General features: G+C 48.7%; 3 protein-coding genes across 5 annotated transcripts in view; all 3 read left to right on the plus strand.

Annotated features, from left to right (window-relative positions):
• LOC144234925 (neutrophil gelatinase-associated lipocalin-like) overlaps nucleotides 1–23,842 on the plus strand; it is a 51,138-nt gene that overhangs the window by 13,795 nt on the left and 13,501 nt on the right. The window lies entirely within an intron of this gene.
• Nucleotides 3,773–7,882, plus strand: LOC144234921 (neutrophil gelatinase-associated lipocalin-like). Its single transcript, XM_077768291.1, has 7 exons — nucleotides 3,773–3,974; nucleotides 4,483–4,619; nucleotides 6,208–6,287; nucleotides 6,431–6,550; nucleotides 6,768–6,869; nucleotides 7,528–7,558; nucleotides 7,686–7,882. Exons 1-6 carry the CDS (start codon nucleotides 3,837–3,839, stop codon nucleotides 7,545–7,547), a joined length of 597 nt encoding a protein of 198 aa, XP_077624417.1. The 5' UTR covers nucleotides 3,773–3,836; the 3' UTR covers nucleotides 7,548–7,558; nucleotides 7,686–7,882.
• LOC144234922 (neutrophil gelatinase-associated lipocalin-like) lies at nucleotides 18,244–22,208 on the plus strand. 3 transcript variants are annotated; one of them, XM_077768293.1, is made up of 7 exons: nucleotides 18,246–18,451; nucleotides 18,973–19,109; nucleotides 20,502–20,581; nucleotides 20,724–20,846; nucleotides 21,066–21,167; nucleotides 21,860–21,890; nucleotides 22,013–22,208. In XM_077768293.1, the coding sequence occupies exons 1-6, from the start codon at nucleotides 18,314–18,316 to the stop codon at nucleotides 21,877–21,879; spliced, it is 600 nt and encodes a 199-aa protein (XP_077624419.1). In that variant the 5' UTR covers nucleotides 18,246–18,313; the 3' UTR covers nucleotides 21,880–21,890; nucleotides 22,013–22,208. The 3 variants fall into 3 exon arrangements, with proteins under 3 accessions (XP_077624418.1, XP_077624420.1, XP_077624419.1); XM_077768292.1 differs by lacking the exon at nucleotides 21,860–21,890 and having other exon boundaries at nucleotides 18,244–18,451; XM_077768294.1 differs by having other exon boundaries at nucleotides 18,245–18,451; nucleotides 21,860–22,208.

Genomic DNA, 23,842 nt, shown 5'->3' on the forward strand with positions numbered 1-23,842 from the left:
AAAGTGTTGCAATAAGACCATACTCCGTGAAAAGTCCCTAAAGTAAGAATAAAGAAACAAAAGAGAAAGTACTCACCAAGTTTGCATGAATGCTCAGGGTCCAGATGAAAAGACTCAGACCCCCACACTGGAGTGCAAAAAGATGAGGTTTTAGAATAGGGTGGGCATCTTTGGTGCACAAACAGTGATGTTATTAAAGGAGGTGGAGAGAACCCGTGGGCAGAAAGAGCTGCACTGAGGTTGTGAAGAGGGACTGGTTATATACTATGAAGTTAGGGTGCCGGAGTCCAGCTCCAGCCGGTCCAGGGGTCCCCAAAGAATGGATGGTGTCAGCGAGAGAGTGAGAGAGCCCGGAGATTCTTCCTGATCACCAGGCAGGCATCTATGCACTGACTGAGTCTCAGCTTTATTTATAGTTAAGTGTATGGGGAACAGCACAGAAGTGGCATTTGCCTTAGACAATGGTTTCTGATGACAAATTCTTTGATATGTAAAAATTTCATAGATTTGTAGAAGACTCATGCATAGCCTTTATCAGTAGTGACTGATGTAGGCGATTTAGATGTTTATCATATGGGGAAGGAAGGTATCTTTAGCATTCAAATACAAGACAATGTTTTTAGCATAGCAAAGGCAAAAGTTAGTTCTTTGTGAGCAGGGGTCAATAGCCTGTTTGCTTAAGGGGAGTATAAGAAAAACAGGATCCTCAGGAAACACAATGTTTGCTCCCATAATCACAAAAGAAGTTCCTACAATAAGTTTCTTCACAAGGTGCCATCAGCATATCAGGGCCAGAATAAGGGGACAAGTCACTCCTGATACCAATCAACAAGATGCCTCCGTGGTCGGTGCTTAAAGTGCTCAAGCAGAAACAATTAAGTGGGATGGGCGCCTGGGTGGCTCAGTCGGTTAAGCGTCCAGCTTCGGCTCAGGTCATGATCTCACAGTTTGTGTGTTCGAGCCCCGTGTTGGGCTCTGTGCTGAGAGCTCAGAGCCTGGAGCCTGCTTCAGATTCTGTATCTCCCTCTCTCTCTGACCCTCCCCTGCTCACGTTGCGTCTCTCTCTCTCTCTCTCTCTCTCTCAGAAGTAAATAAAAACATTAAAAAAGAAGAAGCAATTAAGTGGGGGTAGATATCGGTCATCATCCGATGGCAGGAGACTTTGCAAACCTGCCTTAACCTCACAAGGAGTATTCTCAACCAGTGAGCTCAGAATAGCTCCCAACATTAAGGGAAGTAATGTCAAAAGGGAGGGAGGTTTCCAGAGGGACTTTGATATGCTGATATGATATGAGGAACTATCTAAGATACCTGAGCCCTAGCTATGGTCAAGCCCAGGTTGTTTTACCTCTAGTAAGGCATTAACATTAGGAATGGTAGGGGTTTCTAGAGAAATGTTGTACACTATGTCCCTCAAGTATTTGTCACTGGACTGCAAGGTATCAGAAATTTAACTCTACTTTCCATTTACTTCTTGCCTTTCTTCCCCACATCACCATGGAGGGGAGGGTGTTAATAGGGGCTCCAAGAAACTGAGTTGATTGGTTTCTGGAGATGAGACTATTGATAATATTGCCCTTTTCTTCTAATTTACCAAGATATTTGTAAATTGATGGAGACTCGTCCTACATGACAGGGATTTCTATCAGTTAACCATTTGTTTTCTTTCCATTCCTTTGTTCTTGGGCAGCCAGAGGAATGTCACACATATCCCCCCTGGGGGGTAAGGGTTTCTAGCTTATAAATTGCCATTACCTTACCATATGCTCCCTCTTTACCCACAGTCCCTTCCCTCAGGGTCCACCACCCAAAGTGCATGCTAGGGGAGCTGGTTCCCCTGCAGCAGGTGGAAGAGCCCATGAGATCTCTGGGAGTCTCATTTGAGGCCAGTGAGACCTCAGGTCAGCCTTAGATCAGGTGTTCTGTCAGCCCTGGCCTGGTCTCGTGGTGACATCAGGAGACATGGCCTGTGGGCTGAAACCCATCACTGCCTCCCATGGACAGCTAAGCCTCCTGGTTCCCTCCTGGACAAAGCTAGGATCAACCACGGCAGAAAGACTTCTGGGGGCTCAGGCCTAGGCCCCTGGGCTCCACAGCCCAACACTATGGCCAGAGATGGCAGATGGTATCAGTGATCACTTAAGGATGAGGCTGAGTCCTGGCACTCACTGTGACCCAAAGTTTCTAGTGTCCAGAGTTATCAGCATAGAGAGCCCCACTTGGAGCCCCAGGCTCCCAACCCTTTTCACACAGTGCAGATGCATGTCCCCCTTGGGCCCTCACCAGGATGGAGCAGGCTTAAAGCCTGCTCTGTCAAGCTGTCTCATTTGCAGCTGGCATGCCAAGCTAGGGTTTCTGTCCACTGGGCCACAGGAGGGGCCAAGTCCCTTAGGGGCCAGCTGAGGTCTGGGTCCACCCTGCCGATGGGGCGTGGAGGAAGGGGGGGACTGACTCAAGGTGGAATGATGGGGCTTTGGAATGGAGGGGATTCATAGTTGACAGCCAGGGAAAGAATTCTTGAGACAACTTTGGTGCACAGAAGGTGATTTTATTGAAGCACAGGGATAGGACTCTTGAACGGAAAGAGCTGCTCCGGGGTTGTGAAGAGTGACTGGTTCTATACCATTGGGTTGGGGGAGTTTATGTCAAGAAGAAGTTTCTAAAAGGATTTTCATATGCTCAAGAAGACTCGCACATTACTGGAGGCCTGGCTGTTGTCAAGCTAAGGTTCTTTTGCCCTCTGGCAAAGCATTAGCATGCAGACAGTAGCCAATTCCTAGAGAAATGTTATATTCCATATTTGCCTCAAGTAGTTGTCAATGGGCTGCAGGTCTTAATGTGATTTCATGCCATCTGCTATCTCCTTCTTGCCTTTCTTCCCCATATCACTATGAAGGGAGGGTGATAGTCAGACTCTGCGAAACGGAGTATAGGTTTCTGGAGATTTAGCTATTGATAAGATTCTCTTTTTCTCCTAATATACTAGGACATGGGTAAACTGATGGAGAGTCATGTCCTGCAGGACAGTGATCTCTATCAGTTAATCATTTGAGTTCTTTGCTTTCCTTTGTTGATTAGCAGCCAGGAGGACCTGAAAGCTAGCATGTGTTTTGTCCACAGCTTGCCTTATGCTCCCTCATCAGGAACACTCCCCAGTAGGCCTTTGGTGGTGGGGGTGGGGGGGTGGAGGAAGGGCTTCTCACTCTTGCCAGGGCCTGGTGTGGGTCTCTGGGAGGGCCAGGTTCTGGGCTCCATGAGCAGCACTGATTACACTCTATCCTTCCCTGCCAGGAATTTCCTTTTCAGCTGCCTCCCCTTCCCTTCCCTTTGGAGAACCAAAAAGTAGCCTGGGCTGTGTTAATATAATATATTCTCTGCTTTCACCAGTTGCAGCAAAGGGGAGCCACTGCAGTTAACCCCTCTGCACTGGGGCCCTAGCTGAGAGGTTCCTGGATGTCAGAGATGACAGCTGGTCCAGATCTGAGACACTTGTCCTCGCACTGTGCTAACCAGAGGGATGACAGTGTGGAGGGAGTCACTGACCCTGCCAGAGATATGGAGATATGGGGAATGTATCCTCCAAACACCTGGACCTTCCTCCCCGTCATCTTGCATAATTCTGACCTGGAGGAAAACAGAGAGCGTCTCATGATCTTCAGCATGAGTTTTTGACAATTGACTCACCCTTCCAGGATTTGGCAACAGATAAGTCGCTCCACCCTGGGGTGAGCCATTGACCACAGAGACCATAAATAGTATCCCCCTAGATAGCTCCTCATGAATCTCTTCTTTCGGGGAATATCTGGAGCAGTACCAATTTACTCAGCCCTGAAGTTATGGCCCAGTGTCTCCTATGGCTGAGCCTTGCCCTGCTGGGGGCCTTGCAGATCCAGGCCCAGGTCTCCACCCCAAACCTGATCCGACCTCCGTCTCTGAGCAAGGTCCCTGTGCAGCCTCACTTTAAGAATAAGCAGGTAAGTGGCCTGGAGGGGCATCTGCAGGGAGGCTCCCGGATGAGTGTGAACAGAGGGGAGTAGACGAAGGATGACCTCAGGCTTTAGCTCAGTCTGCCTTCATGTCCCCTAATGGAAGGCACACCCCATGTCCCCATCCACACCCAGCCTTGCTGACAAGAGGGTCAGCTGAGCAGATCCACACTTCCCTGGTCCACACTCTCTTCCATAATGCCCGCAGTCCTTGCAAGTGGGGAACATCTTCTGGCCCTCTACATGATGAGGAAACAGGCTCATGGAAGTCAGCTGGCCACTAGCTAAGGGTCACGCTGTCCCTGACACACTCAGGGCTCCCACCTGGCCTGATAGACTCCAGCTCCTGCTGGCTTCATCAGCACAGCCTGTGTGGCCAGTCTGGGTCCCTGTAGCCCAATTGGAGGGGCTTCAGATTCAGAGCCAGGCTGCCTAGAGGTGCAGGCAGAGCCAGGAGGCTGCTTCTAGCTCTGCCTATCATCAGCCCCCATTGTAGTTCCAGGGTAAATGGTACGTCTTAGGACTGTCAGGGAACGAATTCAATAAAGAAAAACACAGCCAATTTAAGATTTACGCCAACACCTACAAGCTGAATGAAGACAAAAGCTACAATATCACCTCTACCTTCGCCTGGTGAGTGCCACTACCTCCTAGGGGAACATGGGGGGGGGTGCTATATGGCTGTCTTGGGGGTGCAAGAGACAGACTGATGTCATAACCGAGGGGCGACCAAAGCTGAAAGATGATCATTATACTGCTGGGTACTCCATCCCTGTATTTATTCCTTCTTTCAATCACTCGATCAATATTTCTTGGTCACTTCAGCACAGACACAAGACAGTCCTGGGCATGTCCCTCTCCCAAAGAGAGCAGCGGGGTCCTAGAATGGAAGGAGGGTCACTGGATCCAGCCTAGCATTCCACCTACGACGTTCTCAAGGGCTTCCAAAGAGGTCGTCTGAGGGTTGGGTCTTTAGGAACCAACCTGCATCAGAAGGATGGCTGGGACCGTCATGAAAGGTCTGGTGGACTGAGTCAGATATAGTCACTTCTTCAAGAAGCAGCAAGCCATCACATGGCTGCCCTGAGCAGGAGCTGGTGGGAGGTCTGGAGGGGGGTGTTGGCCACAGCGGCAGGGGCCTCAGGTATTGATGAGGAGGGGGTCTGGCTAGAGCAGGGAGAGGAATGATGCTGTGCAACCCAGGAGGCTGATCTGCCATAGGTGGGAGATGACCAGAGTGGGGGCAAATTAGGAGCCAAGGATTACCCAGAGCCTCTTTGTTTCTGGCTCTAGCACTTGAGGATGGGGCTAGAGTATTTGCGATGGAGGAGGCAGGAGAAGGGCAGGTGTGGGGAGATCAGCTCTGGGTTGCCAGGGGACCAGATGGGACACAGGTGGGAGGTCAGGGTTGACCCAACAGCTAAGGGAGTCTTTGGCATCCAGCAGACTGGAGCCTTGGTGGTGATTCCCCCAGGAGCGGTCACATCGGGATCCTGCAAGATAAGAATAGGGGACAGGGGCACCTGGGTGGCTCAGTTAGTTAAACGTCTGACTTTGTCCCTGGTCATGATGTCACGGTAGGTGGGCTTGAGCACTTTTGGGCTCTGTATTGACAGCTCAGACCCTGGACCGGCTTTGGAGTCTTTGTCTCCCTCCATCTCTGCCCTTCCCCCCCTCCTCTCTCTCTCTCTTAAAAATTAATGAACATAGGGGGGCGCCTGGGTGGCTTAGTCGGTTAAGCGTCCGACTTTCGCTTAGGTCATGATCTCGTGGTTCGTGGGTTCGAGCCCCACGTTGGGCTCTGTGCTGACTGCCAGCTCAGAGCCTGGAGCCTGTTTCAGTCTGTGACTCCCTCTCTCTCTGACCCTCCCCTGCTCACGCTGTCTCTCTCTCTCTCCTAGAAATAAATAAAACATTAAAAAAAATTTTTTTTAAAAATTAATGAACATATTTAAAGTAAAATTAAAATAAGGGACAAATGCTTCAGTGAGGGGACAGTATGGAGCAAAGGCCACCAAGGGGAAATAGCCCCGAAGAAGGAAGGACAGTCGGTCCTGAGGGAGAGTCTGACAGGTAAGGTGTCTCAGAGCAGAGTAGGCAGGGGTAGGCAGGGATGGGTCACTGGGAAAGTCCTAGGCATATCTCAGGGGTGGGATGTGGACCTCCTGCTCTGGCATGATTGGCTATCACCCTCTTACCTACCTATCTCTTGCCTCCACAGGAACCAGACCTGTGCCCACTGGCTCAGAACTTTCATCCCAACTGCACGGCGTGGCCAGTACTCCCTGGGCAATATTGAGCGTGAGTCCTGAGTAGGGTGGGTCCTCGGGGACACAGACTTCCCAGACCCTCCACGCAGACACCATCCTATGGACGCAGGGGAAGAATCAATAGTTCCCTCTGCCCAGCCAGGGAGGGCTGAGATCTCACCGTCCACCATGCAGGGTACACTGGAATCCAGATGTACATTTTACGAGTAGTGGCTACAGACTACAACCAGTTTGCCATGTTGTACTTCAAGAAAATTTTCAGAAACCAGGAGTTCTTCAAGATCGCCCTCTATGGTGAGTCTTATCCCCTCTGGAACCTGGCTCTTGGTCATGGTGGGGAGAAGAGCCCCATGGTGCCCAGGACCTAAGGTCCCCTTCACTCCGAGCCCGGGGAGGAGGGAGAGTAGTCATCCAAGAACCCCTCAGTGAGGAAGGGGCCTGAGGCCTCGATCATGCTTTCAACAACATATATGGAGCATTTCTAGCCACTCACCAGCCATCTTGGCCACAGGGAGGACCATGGATCTGACTCCTGAGTTGAAGGAAAACTTCATCAGCTTCACCAAATCCCTGGGTCTCACAGATCAACACATCATCTTCCCTATCCGCATTGGTAATCACCAGCTGGGGAGAGGAGAAGGGCACATGGGGACTGGTCAGGCCTGATGTTGCCTCACTAGGGAAGGGGGGAGAGGGGCGACACAGGCCCCTGCTGCAATCACTGGAGCCCCAAGAGTCACTTTGCATTAAGTGAGACCCTGCCGCAATCAGGGTTCTGGTTCCCATGTGTTCCTCCTGCACAAGAGCTCGGTCCTGCCCACATGAGCACTGCACACCTGGGGCCACCTGGTCACCTCCCCCTCCACCCAGGCCTGTTTGTCCTGGGCCACCCTGGACATCCCCTGGTATTAGCTCACCACTGGCTTGGGAGGAATCCTTGTCTTCAGGCAGCCTGGCCCGGGCAGGTGCCTCCCCAAGGCTGAGGGGCTGTCAGGGCTCAGCAGGTAAACATGGAGAAGGCTTGGTGCCCAAGCAGGAGCGTGGCTGGGCCTCATCTGCCTCCTTTGGTGAATGGTGTCATCCAGGTCTGCTTGTCCCCAGGCCTGTCCCCCAGTCCTCTGCCCATGTACCATGTCTGAAGGGAACCCCCAGAGCTTCTGTGGCCAGATTGGGCTGGGGTATAGTGCAGCCCACGGGCAGTAAAGTGTCCCTGGAGGTCAGGGGTCCCACAGACACACTCCTGCCCATGGTGACCACTCTGTCTCCCACAGATCAGTGCATGGATAAGTGACCAAGCATGCGGTAAGTATGGCTAGAGCGGGGTCTGATGGGAGCCGGGGTCAGCTGGGAGGGGAGTCCCAGGTCTGCCTTTGTCCCACCTGCCCAGCACAGCTGCCCTCTTCCCCTGATTCCCCTGACTCCCTTTCAGATGCCCGTGACTCTCTTCACGCCATCCCCTCTTGCCAACCTCTGCCCAGAGCACCACGCTGCTGTACTCACCAGTCTGGAAACCACTGAGAGAGCGGGGAGCCTCTTCTCACTGTACAGTCCACCCCCACCAATGTTCCCCAGGCTGCCCTGCTAATGGAATCACTCTTGCTTGCTAAATAAATATGTCCCCTGGTCCCCAGTCTGTGCTCCCTGACCTCTGGGCCCTCTGAGAGTGAAAAGAACAAAGGGCAGGCTCCTATTAGCATCACGTGCAGGAACTGTGGTCCCCTGGAAGGGATGGAGGCCACAGAAGCAGAGTCCAGCTCCAACAGAACACCTCTGGCTCCCACCTCCATGCCTAGCCCTGACAAGCAGCTGCCCTCAATTACCCTTGCCTCTTAGCACACCGATGGGACACATTTCACACCCATGTTCAGCCACCCTCAGCAGGTCCCATGGCAGAAGCCCAGCCAGGGCCAGGCAGTTGGAGAGGGTTGGGGGGATCAAGGTGCCGGCACCCCCACTTCACCAGTGATGAAGTTTTAGGGTGATGGGGGGTTCTGGAGCCAAGGGCCAAGAAAGAATTCTTTGGTGCCAAAATGCAGTTTTATCAAATCAGGGGGACAGGACCCATGGGCAGAATGAGCTGCACTGGGGATGTGAAAACTGACTGCTATATGCTTTAGAGTTTGAGGCAGTAAAGCCAAGGGAAGGTTTCTGAGATTTTCATATGATAAAGAAGATTGACAGAACACTGAAGGCCTAGCTATTGTCAAGTTAAGGTACTTTTCCCTCTTGCAAAACATTAACATTAAGACAGTAGGGAGTTCCTGGAGAGATGTTCTTCTCTGCCAGCCTCAAGTATTGGTCAGTGGGCTGCAGGGTATTAGGAAATTTAATGTTCCCAGCCATTTCCTTCTTGCCTTTGTTCCCCATATTATTATGGAGGGGTGATGTGGGGCTCCATGAAACTGAGTCTATTGGTTTCTGGAGATTAGGCTACTGATAAAATTGCCTTTTTCTTCTAATTTACATGTCCTGCATGACTGTGACCTTTATCAGTTAACCATTTGGCTTCCTTTCTTTCCTTTGTTCTTGGGCAGCCAGGGGTACCTGAGGAATGTCACATACATCCCACCTGGTGTGGCGGTGGGGTAATGCTATCTTGCACTTTGCCTTCAGCTTGCCTTATGCTCTCTCATCATATCCCCCATAAACAATTTTGACCCTTATATCTTTAAGGTGGTTGAAGGTGGAAAGATTCATCTTCTGTAGCTTTTTGCTGTTCAGTAGAGGCGTAGAGATGTCCCTACCTATGAATCGATATTGATCAGCTGGGGTACATAGAGTAAAGTTACACAAGTAAGAGGCAGCTGGATTCAATGCGGATACCAAATATGAACCTCCTGGAGTAAAAAGGATCATCTGTTGGCTTGTGGAATCTTGTGACCAGACAGAGAGACGTGGGAGAAAACAGCAAAATGTAGTTTAGAAAAACAAGGAAGAGTAGCCCAAATAAAAGTTTTTTTGGTAATTAATGAAAATCCTTAAATCCAGCAGTTTAACCAATCATGAAAGGAAAGGGAGAGATTGTCTAAAGAAGCAACTTGAGTGGGGCACCTGGGTGGCTCAGTCGGTTGAGGATCCAACTTCAGCTCAGGTCATGATCTCATGGTGCGTGGGTTCAAGCCCCGCGTTGGGCTCTGTACTGACAGCCACCTCAGAGCCTCGAACCTGTTTCAGATTCTGTGTCTCCCTCTCTCTCTGACCCTCCCCTGTTCACACTGTCTTTCTCTCTCAGAAATAAATAAAACATTAAAAAAAAAAAAAAGAAGAAGCAACTTGAGTTTTCAGGTCAGTTAGTAATCGAGAAATATTTGTGTGATAATCTAGAATGTATAGCGATTAAGCTTTGGGGATTTGGTGGGTGATCCGGAGTCGACGGACAAGAAAGATTTCTGGAAATAGTCTTTGGTGCAAAAAATGATTTAATTAAACACAGGGACAGGACCCCAGAGCAGGAAGAGCTGCACTAGGGTGGTGATGGATAATTGCTTATATACCCTCAGGTTGGGAGGGGGTCAGGGATAGAGTAAGTCTCTAAGGTATTTTGGAAGCAAGGTTTCCAGGACCTTGAGGGGTTAGCTGTTGCTAGGAAAACACCACTTATTACCTTTGAAAAAAACCCACAATCCTGAGACCCTTCAGATGCATATCTTGGGGCCATAAGCTTGGCGTATGATTACCAGCATATACCTTGGGGCAACTGATTGAAAGGAAGTAGAGTTACAGGATCCTAGAGGTTGGGATAATGTTAAGCTAAGGTTCTCTTTGCCCCTAGCAAAGTGTCACCATCTAGGCAGTGGAGCTCCTAGAGGAAAGTCAGTCTGCTGGTTTCAAGGACTTGTCAACAGGCTGTAGGCAATAAGGAGATTTAATTTTTCATTTGCCTTACTTTTCCACATCACCATGGCAAGCACTTAAACAATTTGTTCTTGAATAGCCATGAGTGTTTGAATATCACACATATTCTCCCTGGGCAGAGGGTGAAGGTTCGGGGGATGTGACTCCCCTCTGCTTGCCCCACGCTTCCTCATCATATCCCCCCTGAACAATTTTGACCCTTGTCTCTTTAAAATTGTTGAAGGAAGAAGGTCTCACCTTCTGTAGCTTCTTCCTGCTGAGTAGGGGCAAAGTGTTATCCCTACTATGGGTCAATATTGGTATGTCAGGGAACATATTGGGCAGTTAAGGTGAGGCAGCTGAATCCAAGGTGGATAACATGTATGAACATCCTTGAATAGAAAGGATCATCTGTTGGCTTGAAGCTATTGTAGTGATGGAGTCTTGGCATCAGGCAGAGAGATGTGGGAGAGAACAGCAAAACATAACTAGAATAGCTAGAAAGATTAGCTCAAATGAAAAGTCCTTTGGCATCTAACCAAAATCCTCCAGTCCAAGAGTTTAACCCATCACTAAAGTAAATACAGGGGTTATTTATTGTGCCAATTTGAGTATTCAGGACAGTTATAAATCAAGAAATATTTTTGAGGTACTCTGGAATGTATACACAAACTGTTTTGTTCTTAGGAGAGTTTACGTTCCACCTTGTGCAACACTTAAAACATCTCCTGCATTCTGTTTTGTAGAAGTGTTTTATGAGTTTGAGTTATTTTATTATTTAGTAATATAATGGTATTTTGAAATTTGTTTAATTTGCCTTATCTCTGTAACAGGTGGTGTATACCCATCATATAGACTCTTTTCTTTAGTAAGCAAGCAGGGAATTAATAGCAGGTACTTTTAAGGAAACAAGATAAATACAAGTAAATGGTTAGAGCAGATTACAAACCAGTATCTCCCAGTGCTGCCATGAGAGTTTTTAGATGTCAGGCTTGAAGCATCCTCGGATGCTTGTGGGAACAGACAGCAGGAATCAGATTGATTTTTCTGGTTTGTAACTCAAATGTCTGTGGTGATCCTTTTGAATGGCCCATTGTAAGAATTAACTGTTAGAATAAATTGGTAAAGGAGGACAAAAAAGAAAGGTCCAAGCATCCTAAGAGAAGTTGGAGGTCTCCCAGAGGTTCACAGGAATACGAAGGCACATTTATTTGCTCATTGAATTCCTGTGAAGGGGGTCCAGGTTTTATTTTAGATATAAGAGCCCATGAAGTGTGCCCTTCTAACTTCTAATTGCACTGGGAGTGTTACAGGATCTGGTCTGGACCACCCGGCAGAAGAACCTAGCGGTAGTCCGAGATCTTGGAAGTGTGGAGGTTTATTTTACACCGGTGGGCTCAGAGGAGATCATTCTCCAGAGGTCTGAGGCCCAGAGCATTAGCAGAGGGAACAGTTTATAGCCTGTTACTTCTGCATTCCTCATTAATCAGGGACAGATGTTTTCTAATTAGTCCTGTCGGCCATCTCACAACAAGTTTTCCCCATCAGGAGTACCTTCTATGACCCAGTAGGGGCCCTTCCATTTTGGAGTTAAATCCCCTGCTGTATTAGACTTTCAATCTTTTAAATAAACCAGGAGTTTCAGGTTTATATGGGGTGGGTTTCTAGTAACTGTCAGGTCAGGTTTAGGAGTATATGTTTTCCATATTCATTTAGAGACTTAGGAATTGCATCTACACTTGAACAGTTCCAGCATTTACCCAAGCAATATCTCCTAAGGTTACCCTTTTTTAACTGGGATTTTCTCTTAACATACCAAATAAAAAGACCTCCTTTGTCAAAAAGACTTTCTTTACAATTTAAATGCTGGGAAGTTTGTCAAACCTTAGACAGTCATTGAGCACACCAGAAATAGAATTCAGATCATTACAAATCTTACAGGTTTAAATTATGTATTTAACCAAGATGACAATAAGAGATTCCAAAGGCAAATATGTAGGGGTATATAGTTGTCATCAAAACTTAGCTCTTTTAACAGTGAGAAGCTTTAACTAAGTGATCAAAGACCTGATAAAGACAAAACCTAAAGCTGTGGTTTTCCCCGCAGACAAAAGAGNCAATCCAAAAAACCTTTGTGTTTTGAACAGAGAGAAAAGCAGAATTTCATCCTTATTCCAGTGTACTTTTAAAAATCCACTCATGGCAACTTAGTCTGTCAACCACACATAAAATTCCTTTCCAAAGATTTCCCTTCACAAACCTTCTACAACTTCCCTTTACATTCAGATTTTGTCCCAAACTATTTTTCCTCCAAACCAGTCTCATTTAGAAAAAAATTACACTCTTTTACCTGCAACAAAAAATATATTCCCATTCCTTCTCTTTTTTAAACATTCCTACTTTTTACATATAGAGTTGCTTTTCTTATTTCCATCAGTCTTAATTATGTTTTGCAGAATTTTGACTCTTAGACACCTTGGTCTCCAGCTGAGACTAAAAGGTAACCATTTGTAAACTGTTACACCAGAATTCTTTAGATGGCAAATTCATGAATCAGTTAAGCACAACGTATTTTTTCCAATAAACCCAAATCTTCTTAGTTTCTCTGCAATAAGAAGTCAAAAGCACAAAACTACATTTAGTAATGTATGCTTTAGCACTCTATTCTATTTGGAAAACACCTAGATATCCAACGAATTCAATCCCATTTATCCAAGTTCAGATTCCCAAAGACTTTGAAAGCTATCTTAACAATTATCCATGAAAACTTTGAGATATACAAAATTAACCATTATTTTAGGTCATCTTTTTTCTAACAAATTACAACAGAGATAACATTAGCTTATTTGACTTTTAGGAAACCTTGATAGAATAAAAGTTTCATATTTAATGTGATAACTTTAAATACATGTCTATCTTAGTTAAACCAACAAACTTAAATAAGCTTAAACACCACATATGTTTCACCTGCGTTCACTTAAAGGCCAATCAGTTTGCTCCCCATTGTCATTTTTTTTTTAACCCAGGACAGCAGTGGGGGAATCTGAAGTGGGTGATCCAACGGGGTGCTCATTGCTTCTTTACATTGGGGGTGGGAGGATGGTATAGAAGCCAGTTATTTAGGTCGCATGGAAGTGATGCAGAAATAGGAGGAAGGGAAGGGGAAGGCAGAAGAGTCAAAGTGCCAGGAGGCACAGAAAGAGGATTCTTGGTTCCTTTTTTTTTTTAATATTTTATTTATTTCTGAGAGAGGGAGACACAGACTCTGAAACAGGCTCCAGGCTCTGTGCTGGCAGTCAGCACAGAGCCCGACGCGGGGCTCGAACCCACGAACCGCGAGATCATGACCTAAACGAAAGTCGGACACTTAACCGACTAAGCCACCCAGGCGCCCCGAGGATTCTTGGTTCTAAACCCTATCAAGTCAGAAAGAGGAGACCCTATGTTTGTTTGTGTGTTTCATTTCCACCAAAGTGGAAATAGGGAGGCTATGTCAGGCTAGAGAAGACAAGGGATTTCCCCAAAACAAAGGGAGTTTGGCAGCTGCTTGGGAATATTCTTTAAAGTCCACGTCATGAGGTAGACTAACCACAATGGACTCCAATTGTAGCCATTAACTCAGGAAATGAATGAGGGAGAGGCCCCCCCCCCCCATCTATTAGGAGGAGGAACAGGGAGAGTCAGCATTTCCCTTTGTTAGGGATGGCCTGTGTTTCCTCTAGCAACAGAGTTCCATCAGGAGGCCTGATCAGGCATCAACTATGCCAGGAGGGAGTTTACTATCCAAACACATTTGGGCAAACACATTCTGCAACAGATCTTTTTGTCCAGATCCAGACTTCGATCTGTGAAGGCCTGGACCTAGGGTACCTCTGTGCATTAATTCTGTTTCTTGCAGAAGACATCTAACTGCTAGATCCTACTAAGGCCACACAGTATTACAGGACATCAGTCCTTTCCTAAATTTTGCAATCTAGATTGTTTCCTGTGGGTTGAAAAGGCATCTTAAGAGCAAGTCCTTGGGGACTGAGGAGACGGTCCCATTTTCCTCCTAGCGAGAGAAAAGTAGAGATGGTCCATTACCACAAAAATCCACCGCCCCCCAACTCCCAGGTGGCATCACCCATGCAGGATATATCAGAAGTTCCTTAGGTGCCAAAGTGACCTGAGGTGTACCTGAAGCTAAATCACTATTATCACCTACCAGCCATTAATGGCTTCTGTAGGAGGGATGCTGGCATCCCTGCTTTCCCATCGCATCCTAGGCTACAAAAGGGGCCAGCAGATGGACCTAGTTTGCCTTGCTGAGAAGACTGAAGAAACCACCCTTTTTAGCCTCAGAAAACACTGGAAAAGTTTTACAGGGGGAATTTCCAGATTTTCTAATTTTAGTAGTAGTTAGTAGAGGACATTGACAGAAAACAGTGAAGACAGAAACCTATCATGATCTACTCTACATGCCAACACATATAGTCTTTACAGCCAACTTCTTAGGAAATGGTCCCCAGTTGGGTTTTAATTCAATTAGGTAGTGGTTTTGTGGGCTTCCCCGGGAGGTTTCACAGCCAGAAGCAGCTAGACCAGAGATGTGGTTGGGATCACTTTAGACCAACACAGGAGTCTTAAGATTTGCATCTGTGATGGTCACTTAAGTGACTGTCCCGTGCCCAACACAGACAACTATGTATAAGAACAGGAATAAAGAGGGGACACAAGTTTCTGGGTCTTTTTACCATTCCAGCCTGGGAATTCACTTCTAGCCAAAAAGCAGGCTTTCTCCTCCCTGTAGAGCAGCCACGGGCTAGAGGAGCACAGACTGAGCAATGGACAGGAAAGTGTTGCAATAAGACCATACTTTTTGAAAAGCCTCTAAAATAAGAATAAAGGAAGAAAAGAGAAAGTGCTTACCACATTTGCACCAAAGCTCAGAGTCCAGATGAAAAGACCCACACCCCTACGTTGGACGCCAAATGGTGAGTTTTTTTAGTGGGGTGGAGGGTTCCAGAGCTGACAACCAAGAAATAATTCTTGAGGGTGTCTTTGGTGAAAAAAAAAAGTTATTTTTTTAAAGCATGGGGACAGAATTTGTGGGCAGAAAGAGCTGTACTGAAGTTGGGAAGAGTGACTGGTTATATACTAGGAAGTTGGGGGAGGTAAATCAAAGGGGAAGGAGGCCTCCAGAAGGAGTTTGATACGCTAGAGGACTCCTAATCTACCTTGCTATTTTCTTTTTTTTTCTTTAATTTTTAATGTTTTATTGATTTCTGAGAGAGAGAGAGACAGCGTGAGCAGGAAAGGGTCAGAGAGAGAGGGAGACACAGAATCTGAAGCAGGCTCCAGGCTCTGAGCTAGCTGCCCGCACAGAGCCCGATGCGGGGCTCGAACCCACGAACCGTGAGATCATGACCCGAGCCGAAGTCGGACGCTTAACCGAGCCACCCAGGCACCCCCTACCTTGCTATTTTCAAGCTTAGGTTCTTTTACCTCTAGTAAAGCATTAACATTAGGAATGGTAGGGGTTCCTGGGGAAATGCTGTACACTATATTTGCCTCAATTATTTGTCACTTGCTGCAAGCTATTAGGAAATTTAATTTTACCCGTCGTTTCCTTCTTGCCTTTCTTCCCCACATCACCATGGTGGGGAGGGTGTTAATAGGGGCTCCAGGAAACTGAGTCTATAGACCTCTGGAGATGAGACTATTGATAAGATTGCCTTTTTCTTCTAATTTACTAAGATATTTGTAAACTGATGGAGACTCATGTCCTGCATGATTGGGATCTCTATCCGTTAACCATTTGTTTTCTTTCCTTTCCTTTGTTCTTGGGAAGCCAGAGGAATGTCACACATATCCCTATGGGGTGGGGGGAGTGGTTCTAGCTTGTACATTATGCTCCCTCTTCACCCAGAGTCCCTTCTCTCCGGGCCAGCCACACAAAGCCCAGGCTAGGGGAGCTGGTTCCCCTGTAGAAGGTAGAACTAATGACGTTTCCGGGAGTCTCATTTGAGGCCAGTGAGCCCTCACGTCAGCCTCAAGTCAGGCATTCCATTACCTCCAGCCCTCGGGGTCACATCTAGGCGACACTACCCAGGGCCTGGGACTCAGCAGTGCCTCCCACAGACAGCAAAGCCCCTATGAGGAAACTACTTCCCTCCTGGACAAAGCTGGAATCAGACATGGCAGGGACAGGTCTGAGTGCCCAGGCCTAGGCCCTGGGGTCCACAGTCCAAAACTATGGCCAGAGATGGCAGATGGTATCATTTATCACTTAAGGATAAGGCTGAGTTCTTGAACTTTCTGTGACCCAAAGTACCCAAAGAGAGGCAGGGTAGAGAGCCCCCCTTGGATCTGAAGGCCCCCACCCCACAGCCCAGATGCCTGTCCCCATTGTCCCCCACCAGGATGCAACTGGGACTGTAGCCTCAGAGCTCTACTATGTCAACTTGTCCAATTTGTAACTGGCATGTCTAGATGGGGTTTCTGTTCATTGGAGCCACAGGAGGGGACAAGTCCCTTAGGGGCCAGCTGAGATCTGGGTCCACCCTGCCAATGGGACATGAAGGAGGGGAGGGGCTGATTCATGGTGGGGATGATGGGACTTTTGAATGTTGGGGGTTCAGAGTCTACAGCCAAGAAAGAATTTTTTTTTAAATATTTTTATTTATTTCTCGGAGAGAGAGAGACAGCATGAGCAGGGGAGGGTCAGAGTGAGAGGGAGACACAGACTCCGAAACAGGCTCCAGGCTGAGCTGGCAGCCAGCACAGAGCCCGACGCGGGGCTCGAACCCACGAACCGCGAGATCATGACCTAAGCGAAAGTCGGACGCTTAACCGACTAAGCCACCCAGGCGCCCCAAAGAAAGAATTCTTGAGAAATCCTTGGGTCAAAAAATGTTTTTCTATTAAGCCACAGGGACAGGGCTCTTGGGCATAAAGAGCTACACTGGGGTTGTGAAGAGTGACTGGTTATATGCCATGGGGTTGGGGGACATAAAGTCAAGAGGAAGTTTCTAATGGGATTTTGATATGCTCAAGCAGACTCCCACATTACTGGAGGCCTAGGTATTGTTAACCTAAGATTGTTTTGCTCTCTAACAGAGCATTAACATTCAGACGTAGGGAATTCCCGGAGAAAGGTTTTGCTCCATATGTGCCTCAAGTATGTGTCAATGGGCTGCAGGTCATAATAAAATTTAATGCCATCTGCCATTTCCTGCTTGCCTTTGCTCTCCATATCACTATGGAGGGAGGGTGGTGTTGGGGTTCCAGGAAACTGAGTATAGAACACCTTCCAGCCCTCTAAGTTTCCTGGTTCAGGAAACTTAGGCTATTTAGAAGAGTCCCTTTTTCTTCTAATGTACTAGGACATAAGTACAAGTCCTGCAGGACTGTGATCTCTATCAGTTAACCATTTGTTTTCTTTCCTTTCCATTGTTCTTTGGCGGTCAGGAGTGCCTGAGCAATGTCACCCAGATCCCACCTGAGGGGAGGGGCATGCTAGCATGTGCTTTGCCCTAGCTTACATTATGCTCCCTCATCAGGAACACCCCCCAGCCAGCTGTTGGGGGAGTGCGAGGACGGGAAGGATGTCTCACACTGTTCCAGGGCCTGGTGTGGGCCCTTGAGAGGGCCAGGATCTGGGCTCCATGAGGAGCAAAGGGTACACCCTGTTCTTCCCTGCTAAGAATTTCTTTCAGCTTCTCCCCTTCCATTCCCTTTGGAGAACCAGAAAGCAGCATCGGCTCTGTTCGTATGAAGCATTCTCTGCTTTCATCATGTGCAGGAAGGGGGTCCCACCACACTTACCCCACCCTGCACTTGGGGCCCCGTTGAGAGACTCCTGGTGGTCAGATAGTTGGTCCAGATCTGAGGCCCCTGTCCTCGCACAGTGCTAACCAGGGAGAAGAAAGTGTGGAGGGAGTCACTGTCCCTGCCAGAGATGTGGAGATATGGGGAATGCATCCTCAAGCCTTCTGGACCTTCCTGCTCCTCATCTTGCATAACCCTGACCTGGAGGGAAGGGCAGAGGTGGCCATGGTCTTCAGCACGAGTTGCTGGCAATTGCCTCACCCTTCCAGGATTTGTCAAAGAATAACTCGCTCCACCCTGGAGTGAGCCATTGGCCACAGAGACCATAAATAACATCCCCACGAGAAGCCTCCTCACTCATCCCCTCTTTCAGGGAATATCTGGAGCAGTGCCTGCTTCCTCAGCCCTGAAGTCATGGCCCTAGGTCCTCTGTGGCTGGGCCTTGCCCTGTGGGGGGCGCTGCACACCCAGGCCCAGGACTCCACTCCAAACATGATCCCAGCTCCACCCCTGCTCCGTCTCCCTGTGGAGCCTGACTTCCAGAATAAGCAGGTAAGGGATCTGGAGGAGCAGCTACAGGGAGGCCCTGGGAAGAATGTGAAGAGAGGGGAGGAGAGGCAGGATGGGCTCAGGCTTGAACTCAGTCTGCCCTCGAGTGTCTTGATGTAAGAGACACCCCATGCCCCCATCTACACTCAATATTGCTGACAAGAGGGTCAGTGAGCAGAACTCCCCTGGTTCACACTCTCTCCCATAACCCCCGCAGTCCATGCAGGGTGGGAAGTTCTTCAGGCCCTCTACATGATGAGGAAACTGAAGCTCAGGGATGCCAGGTGGCCACTTGTCAAGTGTCACCCTTGTCCCTGACACACTCAGGGCTCCTGCCTGGCCTGATGGGCACCAGCTCCTGCCAGCTTCATCAGCCCAGCCTGGATGGCCAGTCTGGGTCCCTGCAGCCCTATTATAGAAGCTTCTGGTTCAAGACCAGGCTGCCTAGAGGTGCCTGCAGGCATGGAGCCGGAGGGATCCCTGAGGCTGTTCCTGGCTCTGCCTGTCATCAGTCCCCACTGTAGTTCCAGGGGAAATGGTACGTCATAGGAGTGGCAGGGTATGGTTTTAAAAAAGAAGATAATAACAAGTTGAAGATGTACATTGACACCTATGAGCTGAACGAAGACAACAGCTACAATTTCACCTCTGCCCTGGGCTGGTGAGTGCTACCTCCTCCTAGGGAAACATGGGGGGCCTAAAGGACTGTACTGGAGGTACAAGAGGGAGACTGATGTCATAGCCAAGGGGTGACCAAACCTGAAAGATGATCATTCATCCTACCTCTGGGTACTGGATCCCTGTATTTATTTCTTCTTTTATTCACTAGATCAACATTTCTTGGCCACTTCAGCACAGACACAAGACAGTATTGTAATAGACAAAGGTGGTCATCAATGACAAGACAAAGAGAGTGCAGGGTGTTGTAGAATTGGAGGAGGGTCACTGGATCCAGCCTGGGATCCCATTAGGGTGTGTCAAGGGCTTCCAGAGAGGTGGTCTATGGGCTGGGCCTTGAGGAACCAACATGCATCAGAAGGAGGCTTGGGCCCTTCATGGAAGGGCTGGTGGACTGAGTCAGAGTTAGCCACCTCTTTTAGAAATGGTGAGCCATCGCATGGTTGCCCTGAGCAGGAGCTCATGAGCAGTCTGGAGGGGGGACTGGCCACAGCGGCAGGGGCCTCAGATACTGGTGAGGAGTGGGTCTGGCTACAGCAGGGACAGGAATGATGGTGTGCAGCCCAGAAGGCTGATCAGTCATAGGTGGGAGATGACCAGAGCAGGGACAGATTAGGATCTAGAGAGAGGAGCCAAGGATTACCCAGAGCCTCTTTGTTTCTGCCTCTGGCACTTGGGGATTGGGCTAGAGCATCTGTCATAGAAGTAGCAGAAGAAAGACAGGTGTGGGGAGATAGTCTCTGGGTTCTCAGGGGACCAGATGGAATGCAGGTGGGAGGTCAGGGTTGGCCCAATAGCTAAGGGAGGCTTGGCCTCCAGCAGACTGGAGCCTCAGTGGTGATTCCCCCAGGAGAAGTTCCATGGGAGCCCACAAAATAAGAATAGGGGAGAAGGGCAGCTGGGTGGCTCAGTTGGTTAAGCGTCCAACTTTTTGTCTGGTCATGAATTCATGGTTTGTGGTTCATGCCCTGGTTGGGTACTGTGTTGACAGCTCAGAGGCTGGAGCCTGCTTTGGGTTCTCTGTCTCCCTCTCTCTCTGCACTCCCACACACTGGCTCATGCTGGGTCTCTCTCTCAAAAATTAATGAACATCTAAGAAAAGTTAAAAAAAAAAAAGATAATCAACAAATGCCTCAGGTGGGGGGGAGACAGCATGGAGCAAAGGCCACCAAGGGGAAACTCCCCTAAGAAGGAAGGACAGTAGGTGCTGGAGAAAGTCTGAGCAAGTCAGGTGTCTCAGGGCAGAGTAGGCAGGGATAGTCAGGGATGGGCTTCGTGGGGAAAATCCAGGCCCATCTCAGGGTTGGGGGGTGGACCTCCTGCTGTGGCACAGTGGGCTTCCACCTTCTTACCCACCCATGTCTTACTTCCACAGGGGCCAGAACTGTGACCACTGGACCAAAAGTCATGCCATAGATTTGCATGTAGGCCAATTAAACCTGGGCAACATTGAACGTGAGTTCTGAGTGGGGTGGATCTCTGGGGGCATGGACCCCACTCCCCTCCACACAGATGCCAAACTGTGGAGGCCAGGGAGGAAGCAGTAGCTCCCTCTGCCCAGTAAGGGCTGGCTGATCCTTCACCATCCACCATGCAGGTTACAATAATTACCTGAGGTACACTACACGAGTGGTGACGACAGACTACAATCAGTTTGCCATAATGCACTTCAAGAAAGTTTACAACAACAAGCAGGAGCACCTCAAGATCGCCCTCTATGGTGGGTCTTACCCCTTCTGGGACTCAGCTCTTGGCCATGCTGGGGGAGAAGAGGTCCATCACACCCAGCCCCCAAGGTCCCCTTCACTCCGTGCCCCAAGTGGCAGAAGAGAGGTCTTTCCACAGAACCCTCATGAAGAAGGGGTCTGAGGCCTCGTTCACGGGTTCCACAATATACATGGAGCTTTCGCCAGCCACTCACCAGCCATCTTGGCCACAGGGAGGACCAAGGAGCTGCCTACTGAGCTGAAGGAACTCTTCATCAGCTTCGCCAAATCCCTGGGCCTCACAGAAAACAACGTCGTATTCACTCTCCCCAACGGTAATCACCAGCTAGGGGAAGAGAAGGGCACATGGGGACTGCCCAGGAATGATGTTGCCTTACTAGGGAAGAGGGGAGAGGAGGGATGCAGGCCCCTGCTGCGGCCACTGGAGCCCCAGGAGCCACTTTGGGTTCAGGAATCCCCTGGTGCACCCAGGGATCTGGTTCCCATGTGTTCCTCCTTCACAAGAGCTCAGGCTTGCCCACAAGAGCACCGCATACCTGGAGCCACGTTTCCTCAGACTCCTTGCCTGGCCACCTCCCTTGCCAGCCACTTCTGCTTCTTCAGGCCACCTCCCCCTTTGCCCTGGGCCTGGCTCACCACTGACTTGGGAGGTGCCCTTGTCCTCAGGCAGCCTGGCCTGGGCAGGGGCCTCCCCAAGGCTGAGGGGCTGTCAGGACTCAGCAAGTAAACAGGAAGGAGACTTTGGTGCCCAAGCAGGAGGGTGGCTGGGCCTTACCTGCCTCCTTCGGAGAATGGGTGTCACCCAGGTCTGCTTGTCCTCAGCCCTGTCCTCTAGTTCCCTGCCCCATCATCCATCCCTCCTGTACCATCCCTGAAGGGAACCCCAGAGCTTCTGTGTCTGGGCCAAGCTAGGGCCCAGGGAAGCCCAGGGGCAGGGCATGGGCCGTGAAGGTCAAGGACCCCACAAACACACCTCTTCCCATACTAACTACTCTGTCCCCTGCAGATGCGTGCGCCAATTACTGAGAATGTGTGTCGTAAGTATGGCTGGAGTGGGAGCTGATGGGAGCCAGGGTGTAACTGGAAGGGGGTCCCAAGTCTGCCTTTGTCCTGCTTGCCCAGCACTGCTGCCCTCTTTAATCCCTTGATTCCCTCTCAGGTGTTCTCTGGCTCTCTCCACCCCATCCTCCTCTCAATGACCTCTACCCAGGGCATGACCCAGCTGTCCCCACCAGCCTGGACACCACTGAGAGAGGCAAGAGACCCTTCCTACTGCACAGCCCGCCAGCTGGTCCCCAGACTGCCCTGTTGACAGAATCTCTCTGGCTTACTAAATAAACACATGTCCCCCAGTCCCCAGTCTGTGCTCCTTGATCTATGGGCCCTCTGAGAGAGAAAACAGCAAAGGGCAGGCTTCAATTAGCATCACTTCCAGGAACTGTAGTCCCCAGAAAGGGATGGAGGCCACAGAAGCAAGGTCTAGCTCTGACTGAACACATCTAGTTCCCCACTCCAGGCCCAACCCCTACCAGCAGCTGCCCTCACTTGCCCTTGCCTCCTAAAATACTGAGGGGCCACATTGCACATCTCACACTCATATTCAGCCACCTGCAGCAGGTCCAAAGGCAGAGGACCAGCCAAGGCTAGGCAGGTGGAGAAGGTTGGAGCGCTGAGGTGCTAGAACCCCCACTTCACCAGTGGTGAAGTTTTGGGGAGATAGGGGATCCAAAGATATCCTGAGGTCCCTGCACATGCCCGGAAGTCACATTCTTTACTCACCTGGTAAGGCTGCTGGGAATTCTGTAATCAAGGTATCAGGCCAACATTTCCAAGGGACTTAATTGGCTCCATGTTTCATAAAGTCAACCTTAGTTCCTTAAAGCCATATGGTCATATCTGGGACTATGCATTTCTCTCAAATAGGATATTCCAGTCAAAACTTCGGTAAAATAAAAAGTCTTTTCAATGGTGGCCTTTACAAGGAGAACTGATTCTCACTGAACTTATGCAGATAAGTATGATTGCTGTGGAAGTTCTGAGACTGAGACTTTTTGAAGTTCAGAGGGTTCAGGTAAAGAGAAAAGTTAAATGTTTCAACTGATTTACAGAGGAACATTGTATCAATTTCTGTACATTATAAATCTCTTTAAAGAAAGTCCCCTTAATCTGGAAGAGCAAACATTAGAGAACCAGTAATGTTTCAAATGGAACAATATCTGTATCCTAGGAATTCCAAAAGAAGAAGAAGAAGAGAGAAAGAGGATGAAGGGGGTACTTGAACAAATTATAGCCGAGAACTTCCCCAATTTGGGGAAGGAAACAGACATTAAAATCCAAGAGGCACAGAGAACTCGCCTCAGATGTAACTTGAATTGATCTTCTGCATGACATATCATAGTGAAACTGGCAAAATATAAGGATAAAGAGAGAACTCTGAAAACAGCTAGGGATAAAAGGGCCCTAACATACAAAGGGAGACATAACAGGGTAATAGCAGACCTATCTACTGTAACTTGGCAGGCCAGAAAGGAATGGCAGGAAATTTTCAATGTGATAAACAGGAAAAATATGCAGCCAAGAATCCTTTATCCAGCAAGCCTGTTATTCAGAATAGAAGGAGAGATAAAGGTTTTCCCAAACAAACAAAAATTGAAGGAATTCATCACCACTAAACCAGCCCTACAAGAAATCCTAAGTGGGATTCTATGAGGGAAATGTTGCAAGGAACACAAAGTACCAGAGACACCACTACAAGCATAAATCCTACAGAGAACACAATGACTCTAAATCCATATTTTTCAATAATAACATTGAATGTAAATGGGCTAAATGCTCCAATCAAAAGACATAGGGTACCAGAATGGATAAAAAAACAAAATCCATCTATTTGCTGTCTACAAGAGACTCATTTTAAACCTAAGGACACCTTCAGATTGAAAGTGAGGGGATGGAGGAGCACCTAGGTGGCTCAGTCGGTTGAGTGCCCAAC

This window comes from Crocuta crocuta, unplaced genomic scaffold, assembly GCF_008692635.1.
Source record: "Crocuta crocuta isolate KB4526 unplaced genomic scaffold, BGI_CrCroc_1.0 scaffold35, whole genome shotgun sequence".
NCBI lineage: Eukaryota > Metazoa > Chordata > Mammalia > Carnivora > Hyaenidae > Crocuta > Crocuta crocuta.